General features: G+C 41.1%; 1 protein-coding gene across 7 annotated transcripts in view; it reads right to left on the reverse strand.

The window, feature by feature from the left end:
- CNBP (CCHC-type zinc finger nucleic acid binding protein) overlaps positions 1–23,070 on the reverse strand; it is a 67,029-nt gene that overhangs the window by 1,564 nt on the left and 42,395 nt on the right. The window contains exons 1-4 of one of the 7 annotated variants that reach the window (XM_026501473.4): positions 10,038–10,284; positions 1,109–1,246; positions 918–1,010; positions 533–731 (exon numbers count right to left, since the gene is read on the reverse strand). In XM_026501473.4, coding sequence (XP_026357258.1) covers positions 533–731; positions 918–1,010; positions 1,109–1,232 — 416 coding nt within the window. In that variant the 5' untranslated portion in view covers positions 1,233–1,246; positions 10,038–10,284. Of the gene's footprint in view, positions 1–532; positions 735–917; positions 1,011–1,108; positions 1,247–10,037; positions 10,285–23,070 lie in introns of those variants that run through there. The other 6 variants (XM_026501475.4, XM_026501474.4, XM_026501471.4 and 3 more) reach the window with 6 other exon arrangements.

Consider the following 23,070-nt stretch of genomic DNA (forward strand, 5'->3'; position numbering starts at 1 on the left):
ACACCCAGCATGGGACTCAAAATCATGTCCCCAGGATCAAGAGTCACACTGTCCTGTGACTGAGCCAGCCAGGTGCCCCAATATGTACCTTTATACAAATTAATCCCTAAGATTTCACTGGTAGGTACTTATCAAAATTTATCAAATTTTATGCCTTAAATATGTACATTTTATGTCTCATCCACAAAGATTTCTGGTTGCAGGACAAAATATTTGTGTATGAGAAATTATAGTTTTCTACGATGCCTCTGAAAACTCCAAATTACAGCACAACATTCTTATTTTTAAATTTAAACATTAAAAATCCCAGAGTTGTGTAAGTTGTCCAGATGCCATAAGCAACAAGCCATAATGGCAGAACAGTGCCTAATGTACAGACAGGCTGCTGGTTATATATGCTGAAAATCAGTATCATCTGGTCACAGCCAACTTTCACTGAAAGTACTGGTCCACAATGCCGTCCCATTCATACCTAACTCACCTCTAAAATCATCTCTGCCATGAGCCTTCCTCCAGCAACACCCTAACTTACCTATAGCACTTCACTTTGGTGCAGTCTTTTTGAATGTGTCCAAATTCTCCACAAGAATAGCACTTCTGCTCATCCGCATGGTCACAGTCACGAGCCAGGTGGCCTGGTTTGCCACAGTTGTAGCAGCACTGCTCTCGCTCTCTCTTGGGCTCCTTGCAGTCCTTGGCAATGTGGCCACCTCTACCGCAGTTATAGCAGGCTTCAACAATAAGGAAAAGAAGCAGACCAAGACTATAAAACCTTTACAAAACATTGCTCTGTTTTAAGCCATACAACACAAAAACCTCAAAGATAAAAAGTCTTTCCCAATGCTACGTGTAGCAGTAGCACATGCTCACCTCTCCAAATTCTAGAAGGGTATGAAAAGGAAGTGTTAAATACTTACCATCCTCTTGAAGATCACAATCCTTGGCAAGATGACCAGACTCACCACAGCGATAACAGATGTCTGGAAGAGATGAGGAAACAAACTGGAAACCTATTTTGGGCAAAAACAAAAAGAATTCGGCTAATTAGACCAGTCATGATACTAATAAATACTGAAGTGCTTCAAAATTTTTTATTCGACAAAAATACCTCTATCCGAGGTAAAACCACCTCTGCCACGGCTTCTCATTCCACGACCACGGCCTCCGCCAGTAGGGCATTCCCGGGCCCAATGGCCAGATCGTCCACACTTGAAACACTCATTGCTGCTCATGGCTGCAGTTAGATCTTCGAAATATTAAAAATGACATTGTTAAACTACTTGAAATTACTTTTATACTTTTATTGCCCTTTTATAGTGTATTTTTGGATAATTATTCTGGGGGAAGAAGCCAGCATATTATGTTGGTTAGAAAAAGAGCCACCAACAATGTACTTGGGCATTATATGCCTATTAAGAAATACATGAGAAGTGAAAAAATGTAAAGCATGTATTCTGATATAATTTCTGATTTTTAAAACCATCAAGACTGAATATACGGATTAATACAAATGTTAATTCAGTTATTAATGGGGTGATGGAATTTATAGGGTATCAATGCACATCCATTATTAGAAATAATACCTCATTCAAGGTCTAATTTAATGGACACATTTTCATGGTTACAAGCCAGTAAACTTTATTTTGGGCAACTGGAAGTTATTTAATGGTCATAAAATTGGAATAGCTCAAAATAACAGAGCTGTAGTACGTACTTCGAGAGTGAGGGGCAGGTAGAGAGCAACTACTTCTCTAACGTTAGCATTTAACAGTGCCTAGCTACACTGCAGCACTTGTCTGCAGACTCTTTAGAGCAGACATGTTAGACAAAATGCAGGATATAAATTTTCTCTAGAGGACACAGTATGTTAAAAATATCAGAAAAACAATAAAAGGGTACACCAAAGTGCTAAAACCATCTAAAGCACCGGGACCATTTTTCTCTCTCTCTTTTATTCTCTTCTTTCTAAATTTTTCTGTAGTTTCACATTTAAAACAAGGCTACTTGGAATAAAGATTCCTTTATTGGGTATTATTTACAAAGGGGGGGGGCAAAACTCCCACTAAAGCAAATGAATTTTATACTTCTTATGTAACAATCTAAAAATAAACAGGGACTATTCCTGGAATAGAATGGAATAGAATGGAATGTTGCAGGAAAAACTCCTAGGAAAGTGGTTTTTAAAAAACTAGCTCGGAATAATGTAGTAACTTTTACATTTCCATACTTCCACATGGGATTATTTTTACTCTTATTTCCAGTGTCAAGCCACGGTACACTAAGTTTTTTAACTACCCTCTCAAAGCCATAAGCACCGTGATCTAGCAAAACAAACTGTTTCAACTAAGACTGACTAAATGGTGGAATTATCCAAACCAACCACAGCACCGAAACTGTGCTGAAATGGCAGCGAAATGGCAAAGACCCCCCTCCCCACCACCCTTTCAGTAACTGGTTCATTGCTAAGTTATAGAGAATCCAGTAACTAAAAATTAAGCTAAAGTTCAGTTTCAAAAGTTTCCATTGTCAAATATTCAAAAGAACTCAATACTTATCCCAAGCCTCTGCAATCAGATTCAGGGTAAGTTTTCAAAGAGATCTATCAATTCTTGCCACTCACCATATAAACACGTTACCAAAAAAAGGGGGCGGGGGAAGGACAGGTGGGGACCTGCATGGGATACTTAAGAGTTAGTAGTTTCAGGGGTTTCTGAGTGGCTCAGTTGGTTAAGCGTCCAACCCGTGATTTTGGCTCAGGTCATGATCTCATGGCCCTGGGATTGAGCCCTGCATCCGGCCCCACGCTCAGCAGAGAACGTCCTTAAGATTCTCTTCCCCCTCACCCCCCTCAAATAAATAAATCTTAAAAAAAAAAAAAAAAAAAAAGTTACTGGTTTCAGATGCATAATGCACATTTCTAGTCAAAAGAAAACAGCCAGTAAAAACTAAAAATGTATTTTTGCAAAATATGAGATTACATTTGCTTCCTTTTACTGGTATTAGCCTTTTAAGTCATGTGAAGTACTGGTTTCCACCAGAGAGGAGTTAGGATAAAATAATAAAAAAAATAAAAATCACAGAAAAGAGCTGCTTATGGTACCTGTCCTCCGCTTCACCCTCATTTTCATTCTGCATCTTCTCCAGTTTATAGCCAGACCAATTTAAGCACATTTAACTATTGCTGTCAATGAGTTCTTTGCACAAAAATGACCACTTCCTTTTACAAGGTAATACAGGCAACTTGACAAGTCCTGAGTAGTTTATCATTTAATATTTAAACAAGAGGGGCCCCTGGGTGCCTAAGTTGGTTGAGTGTCTGACTCTCAATTTTGGCTCAGGTCATGATCTCAGGGTTGTGAGACTGAGCTCTGTGTCAGGCTCCATGTTCATCAGGGAATCTGCTGGAGGTTCTCTCTCCCTCTCACCCCCTCCCCCCACTCACTGATACACTCTCAAATAAATCTTAAAATTACACACACACACACACACACACTCACAGGGCGCCTAGGTGGCTCAGTCAGTTAAGTGTTTGCCTTCCACTCAGGTCATGATCTCAGGGTCCTGGGACAAAGCACCACTGCTCAGCGGGTACCCTGCTTCTCCTCTAATAAATAAAATCTTTTAAAAAGTGATATATATGTATAAACAAGATAACTTTTCTTTTAGAAAATATCACGATCACATATTCAATATGCATTCCTAAAGCTAGTTTCGGACAATCACTCCCTTAGACTGATGCTTTAAAAGGACACTGTTTATTTCATAATAAGTACAAAGGACATGCATTTAATGAATCATCATGTTTATCAGTGGAATAAAGTCAGCAAGTAAAATTTTAGGTTTACTTTCAGCATAGAAATACGAGTTTAAAAAACTACTCAAGGGGCGCCTGGGTGGCTCAGTTGTTAAGCGTCTGCGTTCAGCTCAGGGCATGATCCCAGAGTTCTGGGATCAAGCCCCGTATCAAGCTCCTCCGCTGGGAGCCTGCTTCTTCCTCTCCCACTCCCCTTGCTTGTGTTCCCTCTCTCGCTGGCTGTCTCTGTCAAATAAATCTTAAATAAATATTCAAAAACTGAATAATCTACGTGGACAACATTTTTCATGAACTGTTTTTCCATTCTGCCTTCTCTCTATTCATGGGATCCAGATCCAAAATGAACAGAAGAAAAAGAAATGATAGGAAAAGTACTTCTGGAAAGAAGACAATTAGTTAAAATAACATTAAAAGATTAAACACTACACTCTACTTCTTCCCACCATAATTCCTAATTGAAATTTGGTTGAAATGTGATCATTTCTATATAAACCACAACTTATTTAGGGAAAGCAGTATTTCTCCATTTAGACAGTAATTAAACTATTCTACAAAACAGATATGCAACTTTATACATGGTAACTAGTTTTAGATATCTGCTTTGCCATCAACAAACTTCAGTTTGACATAATTTTGTTTACAGGAGTAAATTAAGGTTAAAAAAATACTACACCTTAAAAGGAAAAGAAACATTTCATTAACATCCCAAAGATCCATCATCAGTAGGCCACAGGCTTTTTAAAAGTTCTTCCCACTGAGCTTAGGTACTGTGTACGCAATCTGCCTTCTCCCCCTCTGGCCAAGCCAATCACAACCAGCTGTTCTACATTTTCAGAGTCCCCTGTGATAGATTTGTCTGTCAGTAACACTAAACCAACCGGCTCCCACCATGTTTTCGAGACCTGCCACTTATCCTAGAAGCAGGTCCCCATCCTAATATTTATCTTATAGGCAAATGTATTTAGTTAAAAGGTCGATAGAGAATTATATGCTATTCCCTATGAAAAGGAGAGGCAGTAAAGTAAGACAGCTGAGAATTACGGTTCTGTGATTCTCACTATGACTACTTCTGGCTGGAATTTTGCTGCACTGTCCTGCCTCCACCCCCTCCACCTGTCACAACCTTTTCCAACCTTCAACGGCCAACTCAAATGCCAACTCTTATAAAAGAATCTGATCACATCTCCCAGCCTGGAACTCTCCTTCCTAGTAAAACCCACAGTACTTTATTATTATCTGTCTGATGACACTACCATATTGATCTTTATCATATTCCTTGAGGGCAGAGACCAAGTAATTCACCTTTCAATCATCACAACACCCCATATAATTATCCTTTTAGTAGCAGTTATACTCAGTATTTTAACTGCTTGGGGGAAGGGGACAATAATCATTTGCTGAATGAAACAAATTCTGTTTCTTATACAGACCCAACCCAATCTAACCAAGTACTAACACCTAAATTCTTGCTATCACAAGAGTTACTGCACCATTAATTTAACAATGTAGGGGCGCCTGGGTGGTTCAGTCACTGGGCATCTGCCTTTAGCTCAGGTCATGATCCCAGGTCCCTGGGACTGAACTCCAAGTTGGGCTTCCTGCTCAGTGGGGAGTCCGCTTCTCTCTCTCCCTTCCTGACAGTTTGTGTGCTGTCATAAAATCTTAAAAAAAAAGTTAACAATGTATTTTTAAATTACATACTCATTGAGGACGTACAACCACTCTAAATTCAAGAATGCTTATTTCGGATTATCTAATAAAACCCTATTCCAAGAATTCACAATCAATTAGACCTCTAATATTTCATGGAATGCTACAAAACGTATCTGCTAATGAAGATAAAAGACAAAATGCTTTATTTTCACTGTTGCTAAGCAGAAGGTAAGCATATATTTCCTTCCTTTTGCTGCTAAAAATCATTGCTTGTATCTACACCAATGTCACACAGTGAAGATTTGGGGACTCCAACAGGTTAGCCTGGGTTAACCACTTACCCACCTGCTGTGTTACCTCAGACACAAGATCTGTCCTTATCAGGAAAGGATGACAAAACTGATCCGCGATGAGAATTGTCACGTGTCTTGTCCTTAACAGGTGCTCAACTTAAACTCTAAGGGTTATGTCTTCTACTTAGTCTTTCTACTCTTCCCCCAGTTAAGTTAGATTACTTACAGGTGGATTAGAACCCAGTGCAATGCCTCAGAGTAGGATTATTATAGGGCAAACTCTGCTTATACTCAAGTTTCCCATCTCAAAGTCTACTTCCTGAATGGAATGAAAAGGTAAGAAAAATGGGTAAATTCCAAACGACTTCACATTTCCAAGAACCGAAATCAGTTATCTGTTTCCACTTCATTTTTTGTGTATCAAATTTTCACGACATAAACCACACTTAAAAGGAGCACAAGGCATGCCAGGCAGCAGTAAGGCAGTCAAGATACCACTTGAAAGACTGAAAATTCACGGAGAGGCCATATATAATTAAGAGGTCCAACTACTTTACACTCATCTATGCTTAAATTCTGGAATTGATACTAAAAGATTATTGGTTATACTAACCTGTCTTCATCAGTGTTAACTGTTCCACATTTTTGATACTAAGAACAAAGCCAGTAAACTTAAATCTTAACAGGATACCATCAAGACTAACAATGTGAGTTCCAATGAATAAGACCCTAACTCTGGCTATAAATATATTTAAAATATGGGGCGCCTGGGTGGCTCAGTCGTTGAGTGTCTGCCTTCGGCTCAGGGCGTGATCCTGGCGTTATGGGATCGAGCCCCACATCAGGCACCTCCACTGGGAGCCTGCTTCTTCCTCTCCCACTCCCCCTGCTTGTGTTCCCTCTCTCTCTGGCTGTCTCTCTCTCTGTCAAATAAATAAAATCTTAAAAAAAAAAAAAAATAAGTAGTGACAGGCAAGGAAGGAGCAACAAAGTATGATGTGGATCTGGCTATCTTTACTGTTTTATATGGTTTTCCTAACATAGCTCTGTGTTTGTGTGTATTCACACTTACTGTATCTCTATTTCCTTGAAGTTTAGGGTTATCCCTGACTCATTCACACTCCTGACCTAACTATATCCAGACCATAGTGGAGCTTTTGCCCCCCCTGAATGTACTCCCTCATCATTATGTTCAAATAAATCAGTTTAGTGTTCCAACATGGTACTGAAACACTTCAGACTATTATAAGATAGACAAACTACAGACAGAAGGGAAGGAAGCAAGTTACTCTGTAAATTACCTGCATTCTGGCCAGAATAAAGGAGACCAGAGTGTTAATACTGGGAGTGATTCGGGGTTCTTATCCTGGTTCCTACCCTGGCTACCCCAAAGGGTTTTAAGGTTCTAATAACTAAATATCTACTATGACTCAAAGGTTAATAAACATATTATCTGTAATCCTTACAACCCTGCAAATTATGTATTCTTGTTCCCATTTTACTGATAAGGAGACTGAAGATCTAAGACCGTGTAAAACACGTTAATTTGTAATGCCGAAAGTATTTGTTCTCTTTAGATAAATCGAAACTAGAACTGATCAACCTTTTAAAAATCCACAGCCATTTATAAGTTTATTCACAGTATACCATCACACGGCCCTCCTGAATTTTAAGCTAAGATAGATTTTCTTAACCTTTGTGGTCGAACTTAGAGGAGTGTCACTACAGATCCGAAGACTGGCAACCTGATTTCACTAGTTAATAGCCTCATTTGTAATCATGGAGCCACTCCAGGTGATCACTGTAATACACTCTCATACTGATTAATAGATTCTATCTACTTACAACTCGCATTTTGGCGGCCATGAGCTCTCACTTTATTATTCCAGCAGTTTTTTATAACATGAAAATGGTGCACAGTTTACTGGAATTCTCAATAGCATGCCCTTACTGCAGCAGCAACTAACACTGCCAGAATAGGAGTTCTATTAAGTGAGACAGTAGGAAAAGAGCATTCTCCACATAGCAGGCCAGGATGCCTTGGCATCCGTCTTCTGGCTCTCCACTTACTGTCAGAAGGCTAGGAAGAGGAAAGAAGCCAACAATTTTTTTAAACTCTCACTCCCGCAAGGGGGAAAAAAAAGGCAAAAATCTCTCTTGTGGTCAAGTGCTTAGCCAACAGACCATTCCAATTAGTCAAATTGTGGTTCTACTGCTCTTAAGCACTAATCTGGTAACTTCCCATGTATGTACCACATATTTTTATTAAATTTTTTTTAAAAGGCAAAAATAATCCACTAAGTCACATAACCATCTACAAAACCCACTTATAATACCTTAAAGAAGAGATCACTCTGCCTGTTCCAGTTGTTCAAATGCTAGTGTAATAAATGCCCTTTGGGCTTCCATTGATTTGGCTCCAAATATTTGACTCCACATTTGTTTGAAACACATTACCTCTCATCAGTATGAAAATGTGGACCTTTAGGTTGCTAAGACATACCCAAGTTTTCTTTTTTTAAGATTTTATTTATTTGAGAGAGAGCGTGCACAAGCAGGGAAGGGGGTAGAAGGAGAAGCAGGCTCCCCGCTGAGCAGGGCTTGATCCCAGGACTCTGGGTCATGACCTGAGTGGAAGGCAGCCGCCCAACCGACTGAGCCACCCAGGCGCCCCTTACCCAAGTTTTCTAATGTGACATCTGCAGATAACTACCCAAACATATACTGTTAGCTTAAAAAAACCTGTTGCCAAGAGTTGTGATTTGGAAAAAATTTTAAATCCTTAATTCAGCCCCTGGGAATTTAATAACTTATTCTTTTTATATTCCAGTACAGAGAGCTCCTTGTAGACAAGAATCAGGTTCAACAAGCTAAAAACAGCATGTACCTACGTACGTGGCATTTGTAGAGGTTTGATTAAACCATGATCAGAGTAATTTTAAAGCATTTGAAAATGACTGCTTTGCAGAAGTGGGGGGAAGCCTAAGAGGAATCTCATCTCATACATCTTTTAAAAACCCTCAAAATCATATATGCAATTTATAGTGCTTGAGCAAGAGTAACAAAATCGCTATCTTAATTTAAGGTAACTTGTCCATGCGGAAATTAACTGGTTATGTTTCTCTCAAAAACTGGGTCAAACAGGAAAATAGGAAAACCTTTTCTAAAAAACAAGTTGTATAATTTGGGGTATGATGAGGATGTAAATTAACCTAGAGTCTTGGCTTCTTACCCTCTCCTGGGTCTTTCTGGATAATGACTGAAACACACTATCCCAAGTCACAGATGACTACTGAGCAATATTTTCTTTTTCGAAGACCTCCAAAACCAGATGTAGTCACTTCCTTTGGAAGTGCCCTGTGGCTGAGGCCATGTGGTTAACATGTGGCAACAAGCATACGCCTTACCCATAATAAAATCAACACCCAACCCAAATGTGGGCAATTATGTCGTCCTGAAATAGGTTTTTCACATTTGGAATATCTAGACGGGGGCTGGCTCATTAACTTTCACGTCTCATTTTCAAATTAAATTATGTTTGGTTAATCCACGAAAACGACTGGATTTCGTCGATTCACGGAAGGCGAGACCTATCTGCCTCTTTTAGAACTGCAACGTTTAGAGAAGTAACTTAGCATTTGAACCACGATAAAAATTCAAGAATCGGGAGGCTATCAAGTATGGAGAGTACGAATTTCGAAGATTCTCAGACCTTCTGGCAGAGTATCCCACCACTCTAAACCCCAGCGCGTGTTCAGTGACCCTTTTCTAAGCCCATCAGAACCCTTGGCACATGGCCCGCCAGGCCCACTACCCCAGCACATGGCCTGCATAAATACCCAAACCCATCCACCCCACCACCACCACTGGGGTCCTTTCCCCACCACACAGCCTCCTTCCAGTAAGTTCCCGCCAAACCGACCCTCCGTCCCGCACTCCGCGACCCTCGAAGTCTCAGGGCCTCAGTCCCAAGGGCGCCCGGGCCTCCTTTGCTGTAAGGCTGCGGCCTGGGGTGCGGCCTTGGCCCTGGAAGAGGCCCCGAGGCGCGGCGACCCAGCTTCCCACGACGGAAGGAAGGGCAGCGGGGTCGCCCGACTGCGGAAGGCCGGAAACCTGGACTTGAGGCGGCGGTGGCAGCCGAGTTTCCCGCCTGACGCAGCAGCAGGCCAGAGTGCGGCCGCCATCGCCGACTCACCGCTCCCAACCTCTCCGTCCGCCTCGGCCAGGGCCCGCAACGCGGCTTCCCCCCAACCCCAGGCCCCACTCTAGGCCCTCACCTTCGGCGTCTGAGCGGGCCCGCAGCGGCGGAGACTCGGACGCAGGCCCGGGGAAGGCGGCTCACAAGATAGCGGCTGTTTATTTTCAGGGTCCTTGCCTGCGCCACACGCGGGTCTGCACACGGCCCCACACACGCCGCTGCGCACGGCTCTCCTCCGCCTCGCCCACGCGGCCAATCAGCACGCGGAGCTCCGCCGTCCAATCAGAGCCGCCCCCGAGGAGGGCCGCCCAGCTTGAGCGCGGCGCGGGGCGGGGCGGGCCTCTACCTCCGCGCGCCGCGGCCTTTCCCAGCGTGCCCCGCGCGCGGCCTTTCCCGCCCGGAACCCCAGGCCCCGACCCTTCTCGGGCCTTTTCCGCTTATTCCAGGCCCCTCCCCACCCGGAGGAAATTTGGGTGTCCCGGCTTTGGTGATACCTCGCGGCTGCCGGCGACGAGGGATGCCAGAGGGCGGGTCTCAGCGAAATGGCTGTGATTAGCGTGGGGTCGGGGAAAATTCCTGTACCTTTTGGGGCTCAGAAAAAAGCGTCTGCTCCAAGACCTCTGGTTCGGACTGACTTTCCGAGCTAGGACCCGTTTCCTAAAAGACACATCTCAGTTTAGGGAAAAGTCGCGGCTGCCAAGTGACAGAAGTTACTGTGGCTGTAGGTCACAGGCCCTAAGTTTTGTTTTGTTTTTGTGTGAGCCTAGGCAGAGCCTGGAACTCCCTGCTGTTTACACCTCTTAACAGATAAACCACCACCACCAACCCGCCATCACCCCCCTCACAAAGTGTACCCGGTGAGGGAAAGGGACCTGCCCTGCAGAGGGTGTGAAGATAGCGAAGGAACGGCCCGGAGACTTCGCCTCACAACACGGCTTGTGACCGTTTAGCACATTGATGAGTCACATTCCCTGCGACTTCAAGGGGGTAATACGGCGTGCCAGGAGAGCCATCTGGCCTGGGCTATCATGTTCAGGAATGGCCTTTAGTTGAGATTCGCTATCTTCTCCAAAAAAGATTGGATATGTAGTCATAGATACAATTTCAGGACGAAAATCATTTACATTGTTGAATGTGAACCAAAATTTTCGATAATTGGGTGTACCATCTTGAAACGGCTTTTGTTAGAAACGGAAAAAAAAATAGAACCACCCCCAGTGTCTTGAGCTCTAAAAGCCCTGAAATTATTGGAGTCTCCTACTAAGCTTAATACGCTCCGCAAGGTGAGTATGCAATCCAAGTTGTTGGCTGGTATACCCGAGAAATCTCCTTTTCGTTCCTTTAATGATCATCTTATTTTAAATTAATTGCACAGATCTATTAAGATGTTAAAACTGTGATAAACAGCCCTTGTTTGTAGCATTAATTCGGTGGGTAGCTGTGAAGACTTCAGCTGTCCTGCGCCCTTGGTCTCATCTCATTGAATCCTCCCAGTCCCCAGGCTGTATGACTTTTGAAATCATGTTCATGGGAAGGCACAGTGGTTAAGAGCACAGGTGTTGAGAGTCAGGCGTTAAACCTGGATTCAAATCACTAGTGCTTACTTAATCATTGTAGTGCATTTAGCAGGTTGTGCTCAACATAGCGCTCAGTGAAGGCTAGCGATTATCAAAGAGTGAATGAATTATTTCAAGGGCCAATTATTTTTTTAAAGCTTTTTTTAACCAAGAAAATTAAAGTAAAAATATTTTAAAATTCAGTATTTAAAAGGTCCCACTTCCGATAAGGTTGAATTGCCTAGCAGTTTATGTGTTGTTATATATAACACCAGAGTTACCGATAATAAAACTGGTTTATGCTTATATAGTTTGATTACCAAGAAGCTTACACAGCTTTATAGATTTCCCCTCCCTAACTGATTAATCTTTATAATATCTCCAGGTAAGTAGTAGTGTGGCAATTGCAGACACTTAAGTAGTTATTTCCTAAGCCCCAGCCGTGAGTCAGTATAACGCAAGAGGCTAAATGGAGGAAGTCCACCTTGGGTGCATCCAAGCCATGCCGGGAGGACTAGTTAAAATGTCATAGTAACCATCAATTCCTATTTTTGAGTTCATTTTTGTTTATCATTCCAACCATAATACTACATAGAATGTTTGATATTTATTATAGATCCAGGGACAGAAGGTTCCTAATGTTAAAAAAAAATTTTTGTTTAAAAAGAGGGTGGGTGTGAAATAGATAGTGGACATCATGTTCTATAGGTATCAAAAGACTTAGATGGAAAGAATGGAAAGATAATGTGGTCTTTGCTGCTTGGTTCTGGGAGTAACAAGTAGTGGCTCTTCTCTACCTGGCATCCAGCTTTCTGTAATGACTATTATTATTAACAGAGCCAGACTGATCATGAGGCATTCTGTCTCCAGAGGTTTATGATGGAATTTAACTACACCTGTTTGTGTTTAACTATGCCCTTGTGTACACCTATTTCACTAGAGATGTTTGAAAATAAGAAAGGAAAAAGCCAGCCCACTCAAAAGATGAACTGCCAACCACATATGAAGAGTCCCTCCCCTAGAAATGTGTTTTCTCCCCCTCCTGCCTTCCAGTGTTTAGTCTCACCCAGTCTTACCCACACTTTTTGTGCACAGCAATGTTAACTATTACAAAGGTGACTAGTTCAGATGTAGACATTGCCCCTGAAGATCCTGCAAGATGAAATGGGCCATAAGAAAGTATTAAGTGGGGGAGCCTGGGTGGCTCAGTTGGTTAAGTGTCTGCATTCTGCTCAGGTCATGATCCCAGGGTCCTGGGATGGAGCCCTGCATCGATCTCCTCGCTCAGTAGGGGGTCTGCTTCTCCCTGCTTGTGTTCTCTCTCTCTCACTCTCTCAAATAAATAAATAAATAAATCTTAAAAAAGAAAGAAAGAAAGAATGAATTAAGTGTCCTGAGGTAGGACCAGCTAAAATGCTATGATTCAGCATGATTCAGGATTCCTTAAAATGAGTACCAATTGAGCAACAGTACCTGCCAACTCTTAATTTCCGCTAAAATGCCCAACTGCATAGTACATGCCTTCAATTCTGCTGTCCAGTGAAGATGATATCGTATATATCTTTCTAAACCCTTCCAGGTCTTGTTTTCTCTGCCTACAGGGAAAGAGTCTCTGTGACTTGACTTGGAAAACATGCAAATAAGGTTAAGGAGCATAAATTGTTTTCACCTCTCCTGTCTGCTTCTGAAGCTAAAACATAGTTTGCTAAACTGAATCCTGAAATAGGAATCAGGTATACTAATAATAGCTAATAGTATATATAAAGTTCCTTAACAGGGCCTGGCATAATTACTATTAAAGTGTTATCTATTGTTTTTGTTGTTATTATTATGGAGTGCTTATTATATGCCAGTCATTGTTCATAACCTCTTTATAAGTGTACATGAAACCTCTATGAGATATATACTTTTATTATCCCCATAAGGAAATAAAATTCCAGAGAATTCAAGTATTCTGCCAAAGGTCAGACAGTGAATAAATGACAGCGCAGGCTACAGAGGCAGCCTAAGTGCTTAAACACAAAGCTTCCGACCTCCCAGTAGTTATTGAAACCTAACCCTACAATCCCATTGACTCCTTAAAGTGACAGTGTAGGGAGTACTGACGGATGATAAGGGAACTATGAAACACTAATGATTTAGTGAGCATTCCATCAGTTGGCTTTCTCCTCTATGACCTCAAATTGAAACGATCTCTACTTCCCCAAAATAACTGGCAAGAGAAGAACATCATTTGCAAATAGTTTTTGAAGGTTCAAAGTAAAGCCACCCATTTTTTTCTTAAAAGAAAAGCAGATGCAGATGCATTCATTTAAAAAAGTAACTTCAGGGGCGCCTGGGTGGCTCAGTCATTAAGCATCTGCCTTTGGCTCAGGGCGTGATCCCAGGGTCCTAGGATCGATCCTGGGATCGAGCCCCGCATCGGGCTCCCTGCACCGCTGGGAGCCTGCTTCTTCCTCTCCCACTCCCCCTGCTTGTGTTCCCTCTCTCGCTGGCTGTCTCTATCTCTCTCTGTCAAATAAATAATTAAAAATCTAAAAAAAAAAAAGTAACTTCATATGGATTATCTTCATTATTTAAACTTTAAAATAGGTAGCTAATGGCAAATTACAAAATGTCTTAAGTTGTTTTTTGAGGGAGCATTAAAACTTTGATCATCTGGCTCTCATAATCTACAAAAATAATGTAACTGACTTTTCAAGATTAAATTGAAAAATAAGTATTATACAATGGGGTGAATTAGAATCTAACATCTAAAAGAGTATTTAGCCTAATCTCAGAATATTTCATCTAATCCTCTCATTTTTAAATGATACAAAGATACCTATAGAGTTGCTTAGAATTCCTACAAGTCCCCAAAAGAACTGATGTTTTAGCATGAGCAATCCAGGGTGCCACTCGCATCTCATAAGGAAGGAGTCGTTAGCTGTGCTTGTGGCCTGCTTAATCCAAGTAACTGCAGTGGGGGTGAGAAAGGGGGCCCAAATCTAACACTGTACACTTACGCCTGTGTCACCTGCAGTGGGGGTGAGAAAGGGGGCCCAAATCTAACACTGTACACTTACGCCTGTGCCACCTGCAGTGGGGGCGAGAAAGGGGCCCAAATATAACACTGTACACTTACGCCTGTGTCACCTGCAGTGGGGGTGAGAAAGGGGGCCCAAATCTAACACTGTACACTTACGCCTGTGTCACCTGCAGTGGGGGTGAGAAAGGGGGCCCAAATCTAACACTGTACACTTACGCCTGTGCCACCTGCAGTGGGGGCGAGAAAGGGGCCCAAATCTAACACTGTACACTTACGCCTGTGCCACCTGCAGTGGGGGTGAGAAAGGGGCCCAAATCTAACACTGTACACTTACGCCTGTGCCACCTGCAGTGGGGGTGAGAAAGGGGCCCAAATCTAACACTGTACCCTTACGCCTGTGTCACCTGCAGTGGGGGTGAGAAAGGGGCCCAAATCTAACACTGTACCCTTACGCCTTGTGTCACCAGCCTTTTTCTTTGGAAATTAACACAAACGGTCATTCTCGTTTATAAAGTAGTCATAAACTTATGAATTTGACGAGGATGAATAATCAATTTCTAAATCTTGTGACATGTACTCAGACTTCAATATAAGAAACATCAACTTTAAATTCTAAATGTTTATAGTAGGAAAATGTCTTTCGATTGTGAATTGTAACTACAAAAGACAACATCTGAAATTATACCTGGCAAAAGAATGGCTTTTAAGCAATTAGAATATCACAGATACAACTAATGTTCCCTTTATCCTTCCTTACCCTGAGTCCCACTTCTTTTCCTTCCTCCTAATATCACAAAAATGGTGTATAACCTTCTGGTCTATTTTTTATAATATATAATAAAATTACTATGTATATAATATACAACAATTCTATATGTATATACAGTATGCAGTAATTACATAGTATATTCTGAATATATTACATACATATGTATACATATAATTACATATATATGTGTGTATACACATGAACAATTTAAAATTGTACATAAATACTATCATATATATTTGCTTATTTGTTTGTGTTCCCTTCCAAGAACAAAAAATCCACAAAGCAAGAACTTTGGCTTTGTCTGTTTTCTGCTATACTTCCAGGTCCTAGAACAGCTCCTTGTATATGGCAGGCACTCAAATAACTTGCTGAATAAATAAAAATCAATTTGTATCTTGCTTTTTAAATTTGATGTTTCTGACATATAAAATATGTAAATATAATGTATATTATATATATAATCTTATCTGGTTCATCATTTTTACTGCTATGTATTATAAATATATATATTTTATTTATCCTTTCCCAATTTGGAAGATATTTATATTACATCCACTCTTTTGCTATTCTAAACAAATGTTGTAATAAGCACCCTTGTATACAAGTCTTCTCAGGCACATGTGGGAGATTCTCTTAGGGTATACAAACCCAGAAGGAGAACGGTTGGGCAAGGAAGGGTAGTATTTTAAATTTCACTGGCTGCCTGCCATATTGCTCTCCAAAGTGGTCATACCGAATTATACTCCCCGCAGCAGGGAGTAATGATGCCATATTTCTCAAATCTTTGCCAACACACTTCACACTGTGAAATTATTTTCTGCCAATCTGATGGATGAAACATGTTGTCTCTGTTTTGTTTGTTTTTACTGAGATAATTGTAGATTTACGTGTAGTTGAAAGAAGCAATACAGAGAGATCCTGTATATCCTTCACCCAATTTCCCCCAATGGTAACATCTTACAAAAATATAGTATAATGTTACGAGGGTAGTGAAATCGATACAGTCCACTGATTTTGTTTAAATTTTCCCCATTTTACTTGTACTCTGTGTGTGTGTGTGTGTGTGTGTGTGTGTGTGTGTGTGTAGTTCTATACAATTGAATCTAACATGTAGGTCTGTGTAACCACCTACGTACTTGAGATGCATAACACCTTCGACATCACAAGATTCGCTCCTGTTGCCCCTTTATACCCACACCTACTTCCTCCCCACTATTCCCCTCCTCCCTAATTCCTGTTCTTCATTTCCAAAATGTCCTTTCAAAAATGTTATATATAAGGGTGCCTGGCTGGTCCGTTGGAGGAGCATGTCCCAGATTGGGTGTAGAGATTATTTAAAAAATAAATAAACATTTTAAAATGTTACATATAAAATTTTTAAAGATTTATTTATTTATTTGAGAGAGAGAGAGTGTGTGTGAGCAGGGAGGGGGCCGAGGGAGAGGGAGAGAGAGAGAATCCTCAAGTAGACTCCCTGCTAAGCGTGGAGCTCCATAAGGCTCGATCCCAGGACCCTGACGTCATGACCTGAGCTGAAATCGGGAGTTGGCTGCTTTAACTGACTGAGCCACCCAGGTGCTCCAAAAATGTTATATATACAATTTTTAAAAAGGTATATAAATGGAATTGTGCAGTATGTAACCCTTGCGGACTGGCGTTTGTTCCACTGCGCATAATTGCCTGGAGATTCATGGGAGTTGTGTGCATCAGATAGTTTGTTCCTTTATTACTGAGTAGCATTCCACCGTACGGGTAATCCACGGTTTAAACTACACCCATGGAAGGACTACTGTTTCTAATTTGGGGCCATTACAAATAAAGTTACTATGAACATTCACGTGCAGGTTTTCGTGTAAGCACGATTTCATTTGGCATTTCATTTTTCAATTAACATTTCCCACGTTACCGGTGAGGTTGATCATCTTTTCATATATTTGTAGGCTCTCCAAGCTGCCTCTTTTGAGAAGGGCCAATTTTGCTCATTTTGTCTATTTTGTCGTTGGCCTTTTTCTTACTGATATGAAAGCATTCTTTCTATGTTCGGGGTAACTTTGTCAGTTATATGAAATTGTATGTGTTGACATTTCAGTGATCATTGTTTCTCAATGTGATGTGAAGTTTAGAAATGGATAAAGAATTCCTGAAAATTGGATTTGGATCATTGATGAAGAGGCAGAGTGATTTCATTCAGGGAACGTCACTCAGGGCTCCCCCCCAAGAGTCTGGGGAGCCTACTGCACCCCCAAACTTTGTAGCACCTCCTCTGCATCTGTTAAATGCCAACAATACGTTTTAACGGCGTCACGTTGAATGCTGGGCAGAGCATATTGAAATTTCTGCCTGTTTGAGAGCAAACGCCACAATCCTTAGATTTGCTTTAGCAAACCCTGTGCCTCATTTTGGGGGAGGGCATTCAGATGCATTTATTGCATCACCAAACCATGATTTTCAGCATTTTAATCAGCCCTCAGAAACTGCTGACATCATGATGCACTCCTCCACTGGTGTTTCCATTTTCCCTAGCACTGCAGCCAGAATTTAGAATCCTGACTCACCCTTCAGCCAGCCACAGAGAATGCTGATTGTTCTGGTATGGTCAATGCTCACAAAGTGACTTTGAAAGGGGAAACAGCTTTTGGACAAACCAAAACCAGTGCAATTTCAGGTAATAGTGAGGCTTTTCTTTTCTAGCTTTCTCTTCTGCTCAGCTGCTATCCTTTCTCCTTTGACTGAAGGGGAAGCCACACTTCTGCAATCCCGGCCATAAAGCTGGGGGTTGTACGAGCTGGCACGGCCAGTCCCGTCCTTCTGAGCTCAGTGAGTTGTCTTTCCCATCTGCAGAGTCCTCGCTGGGGCGTGGTGCTTACAGTGAAACAGTCTGCACAGCTGAATTAACAATTCCAAATTTAGCTCTCATTTCAATAAATTACCTTATAAAACATTCACTGCCCCAAATTATCTTGACTAGTTTATTTATAAGAACATTGCAATTGGTTCATGTGGATTGTCTATGAAGAAACTGATATGCAAAGTTTCTTATAATTTCCCCTCAAACCACAGGGGGAAAAAAAAAACCCATAAAGGCGACTACCAGGATTTCTAGGAGCATGAAATTTATACCTATGCTAAACAAATAAATGTTAGGGGTGTCTGGGTGGCTCAGTGGGTTAAGCATCCGACTCTTGATTTCAGTTCAGGTTGTGATCTCAGGATCGTGAGATCAGGCCCCACCCAGGTGGGGAGGCTGCTTGAGATTCTCTCTATCCCTCTCTCTCCCCGCACCCAATCCTGTCTCTAAAAAAAAAACAACAAATAAATGTTAAAGAAAAGAGGCTTTGGATATTTTCAAAGGGCAGTGTGGAAGATTAAATACGGTATTTAGATGGAAAATGCTTCGCAAATTCCCAAGTGTTTACCAAGGTAAGATACTATTAAGATCAGTTGCTCACACATCTGAGGCATGAAATTCCTTTTCCATGCTGATTTAAAACATATAAAGACAAGATCTTGGACACGTGAATAAGTAATGATAATATTTCCATTGCATCTGAAGAATGACTGGAAGTAATTTTTTTCCTTTATTTAGATGTTGGCTTCCCCACAACTTGGGTGGGGAGTTTGCTTTGGGTGGCACAGAATTCAAAGACAGCCCTGGACTAAACTAAAGGGGGCGGTCAATGGGATCTTTCCTGTGTTTCCTATTTTTTTCCTTTCTGACACTTCAAATACACATCTAGTTTCCTAGTGACTTCCTGAGTCAACCAGGGCCAGCTTCCTCCTCTCGTCAACACTGACGTGCCCTGCTCTATCAGGGACTGTCATTTTATCAACCAACGCATGCTAAATTCATACTAACTTCATTTACATAGCACCTTATAGTTTGCACAAACATTCAACCAGCATTTATTAAGAGATTATTATGTGCTACACTATCCAGGGTATTTTCACCTCATTTAGTTCTTACAGAAACCTCATGGGACGCCTGGGTGGCTCAGTTGGTTAGGCACCTGCCTTCAGATCAGGTCATGATCCCAGGGTCCTGGGATAAAGCCCCACTTAGGGCTCCCTGCTCAGCGGGGAGTTTGCTTCTCCCTCTCCCTCTGCCCCTCCCCCTGCTCATGCTCACTCTCTCTCAAATAAATAAATAAAATCTTAAAAAAAAAAAGAAAGAAACCTCATAGGTTCAAACATAACTTCTGTAGGTGAGATCTATATATTTAAGTGGGAGGCATCAGCCTCCTAATCTCGTGTTGTTCACGGGTGGGACGCATGCAATGTCTTCAGGTGGTATATGGCAGGGCATCAACTAAAGTTACATCATATGGTAATAAAGTCTCATTTCAAGTTCTTTCAAGCCTTCTGCCTCAAGGGAAAAGTCCCAGTTTGGTGCTTACCAGTCTTTAACTCTACAACACCGTATTTAATCTTTCTTAGTGAGGAGGGCATAGGTCCAAGTAACCATCTAGAACATTATCATTTTATTATGAAAACATAATAGACACTGCTTTCTCATTTGTGTAATCAAATTTCCCCTTTTGTTCACATACACACATACATATTTTATTTTATTGCTGAGGCAGCTGAGAGTAAGTTGCAGATTTGGGGCATTTTTAATCAAGATAAAATTGATAAAAGGGTGCCTGGGTGGCTTAGTTGGTTAAGCGTCTGCCTTCAGCTCAGGTCATGATCTCAGGGTCCTGGGATCAAGCCTGGTGTCAGGCTCCCTGCTCAGTGGGGAGTCTGCTTCTCCCTCTCCCTCTGCCCTCCACCCTCCCCCACTCCTGCATGCGCACGCGCTCGCTCTCTCAAATAAATAAATAAATAAATAAAATATTTTTTAAAAAAGATATGGCTGAGTTGGTGGAGTATGTGACTTTTTTTTTTTTAAGATTTTATTTATTTATTTGACAGAGATAGAGACAGCCAGCGAGAGAGGGAACACAAGCAGGGGGAGTGGGAGAGGAAGAAGCAGGCTCACAGCGGAGGAGCCTGACATGGGGCTCGATCCCACAATGCCGGGATCACGCCCTGAGCCGAAGGCAGACGCCCAACCGCTGTGCCACCCAGGTACCCCGAGTATGTGACTCTTGACCTCAGGGTTGTGGGTGCAGAGATTGCTTAAAAATAAAATCTTTTAAAAAAAGAAATTAAGAAAACAATACCATTTACAATTGCACTAGAAAGAATAAAATATCTAGGAATAAACTTAACCAAAGATGAAAGACTTGTACACCAAAAACTATAAAACATCAATGAAAGAAATTGAAGATGACACAAACAAATGGAAAGACATTCCATGCTCATGGGCTGGAAGAATTAATACTGTTAAAATGTCCATATTACCCAAAACAATCTACAGATTCAATGCAATTCCTACCCAAATACCAACAGCATTTTTCACAGAACTAGAACAAATAATACTAAAATTTGTATGGAAGCACAAAAGACCCCAAATAGCCAAAGCAATCTTGAGAAAGAAGAACAAAGCTAGAGGTATCACATTCCAGATTTCAAGATACACTACAAAACTGTAATCAAAACAGTATGGTACTGGCACAAAAATAGACACATAGATCAATCCAACAGAATAGAGAGCCCAGAAATAAGCTTACGATTATATGGTCAATTAATCTAGGACAAAGGAGGCAAGAATGTACAATGAGGAAAAACAGTCTCTTCAATAAATGGTGCTGCAAAAACTGGACAGCTATAGGTAAAAGAATGAAGCTGGACCATTTTCTAACACCATACACAAAAATAAGTTCAAAATGGATTAAAAACCTACACGTGAGTCCTGAAAAAATACCCTAGAAGAGAGCACAGCCAGTAATTTCTCTGACATCAGCCATAGCAACATTTTTCTAGATAGATCTCCCGAGGCAAGGGAAAAAAAAGGAAAATAAACTATTGGGACTACATCAAAATTTAAAGGTTTTACACAGCAAAGGAAACAATCAACAAAACTAAAAGACAACCTACTGAATGGGAGAAGATATTTGCAAATGACATATCTGATAAAGGGTTAATATTCAAAATATTTAAAGAACTTATACAACTCAACACCAAAAAAACAAATGATCCAATTAAAAAACAGGCGGGGGGGGGGTGCCTGGGTGACCATCGGTTAAGCATCTGCGTTCATCTCAGGTCATGATCTCTGGATCCTGGGATTGAGCCCCCCATCAGGCTTCCTGCTCAGCAGGGAGTCTGCTTCTTTCTGTCTCTCTCTCTCTCCCTCTGCCCCTCCCCACCACTTGTCCTCTCTCTCTCAAATAAAGTCTTTAAAAAAAATAAAAAATAGGCAGAGGACCTGAATAGACATTTTTTTCTAAGAAAGACCAAGAGACACATGAAAAGATGCTCAACATCACTCATCATCAGGGAGGTGCAAATCAAAACCACAATGAGACATCACCTTACACCTGTCAGAATGGCTAAAAACAAAAAGACAACAAATAACAAGTCTTGGTGAGGATGTGGAGAAAAGGGAACCCTCTCTTGCACTGTTGGTAGGAATGTAAATTGGTACAGCCACTGTGGAAAACAGTATGGAGTTTCTTCAAAAAATTAAAAATAGAAATACCATATGATCCAATAATTCCACTACTGGGTATATACCAAAGAAAAAGAAAACACTTATTTGAAAGATCTATGCACCCCTATGTTTACTGCAGCATTGTTTACAATACCCAAGATATGGAAGCAACCTAAGTGTCCATTGATAGATGAATGGATAAAGAAGATGTGAGATATTTATATATACACATATAATATTTACATATATAAAATATTATGCCTATATATGCAATATATATAACATTATGCAGCCATAAAAAAGGATGAGATTGTGCCACTTGTGACAACAGGGACAGACCTAGAGGGTTTTATACTAAGTGATAAAAGTCAGACTGAGAAGACAAATACCACATGCTTTCAATCATACGTTGAATCTAAAAACAAAAACAAATCAACAACAAGCAAAATGCAGAAACAGATCCATAAATACAAAGAACACACTGATGGTTACCAGAGGGGAGGGGGGGAGGGGATGGACAAAACAGGTGAAGGGGAGTAGGCGATACAGGCTGCCAGTTACGGAATGAGTAAATCACGGGACTAAAAGGCACAGCATAGGGAATATAGTCAATGGTATTTTAACAATGTTGTATGGTAACAGATGGCAGCTACACTTGTGGTGAGCAGAGAATAATGTAGAAATTTGTCCAAATCCCTATGTTGTACACCTGAAGCTAGTGGAACATTGTGTCAACTATATTTACATAAAAAGGTTTTTTCAAGTTTCCTCTTCAAGTAAGAGTAAAACATGAGTTAATGTAAGAGTAAATATGGGGTGCCTGGGTGGCTCAGTTAGTTAAGCGTGCTGCTCTTGATTTAGGCTCAGGTCGTGATCTCAAGGTTGTGAGCAGCGAGTTTGCTCGAGAATATTTCCTTCTGTCCCTCCTCCACCCCAAAATAAATAAATACATCTTTTTTTTCAATTGACACAGAGAGAGAGAGCAAGAGAGAGAGCACAAGTGGTGGGGAGGGGCAGAGGGAGAAGCAGACTCCCTACTGAGCAGGGAGCCTGACACGGGGCTCCATCCCAGGACCCCAGGATCATGACCTGAGCCGAAGGCAAAGGCTTAACTAACTGAGCCACCCAGGAGCAACATAAATAAATAAATCTTTTAAAAAAAGAATAAATACGAAGTAAACAAGAGCAGAGGAAGTACAACAAAATGTAAACAATCCCAAA

The sequence above is a fragment of the Ursus arctos genome, unplaced genomic scaffold (genome assembly GCF_023065955.2).
Source record: "Ursus arctos isolate Adak ecotype North America unplaced genomic scaffold, UrsArc2.0 scaffold_14, whole genome shotgun sequence".
Lineage (NCBI taxonomy): Eukaryota > Metazoa > Chordata > Mammalia > Carnivora > Ursidae > Ursus > Ursus arctos.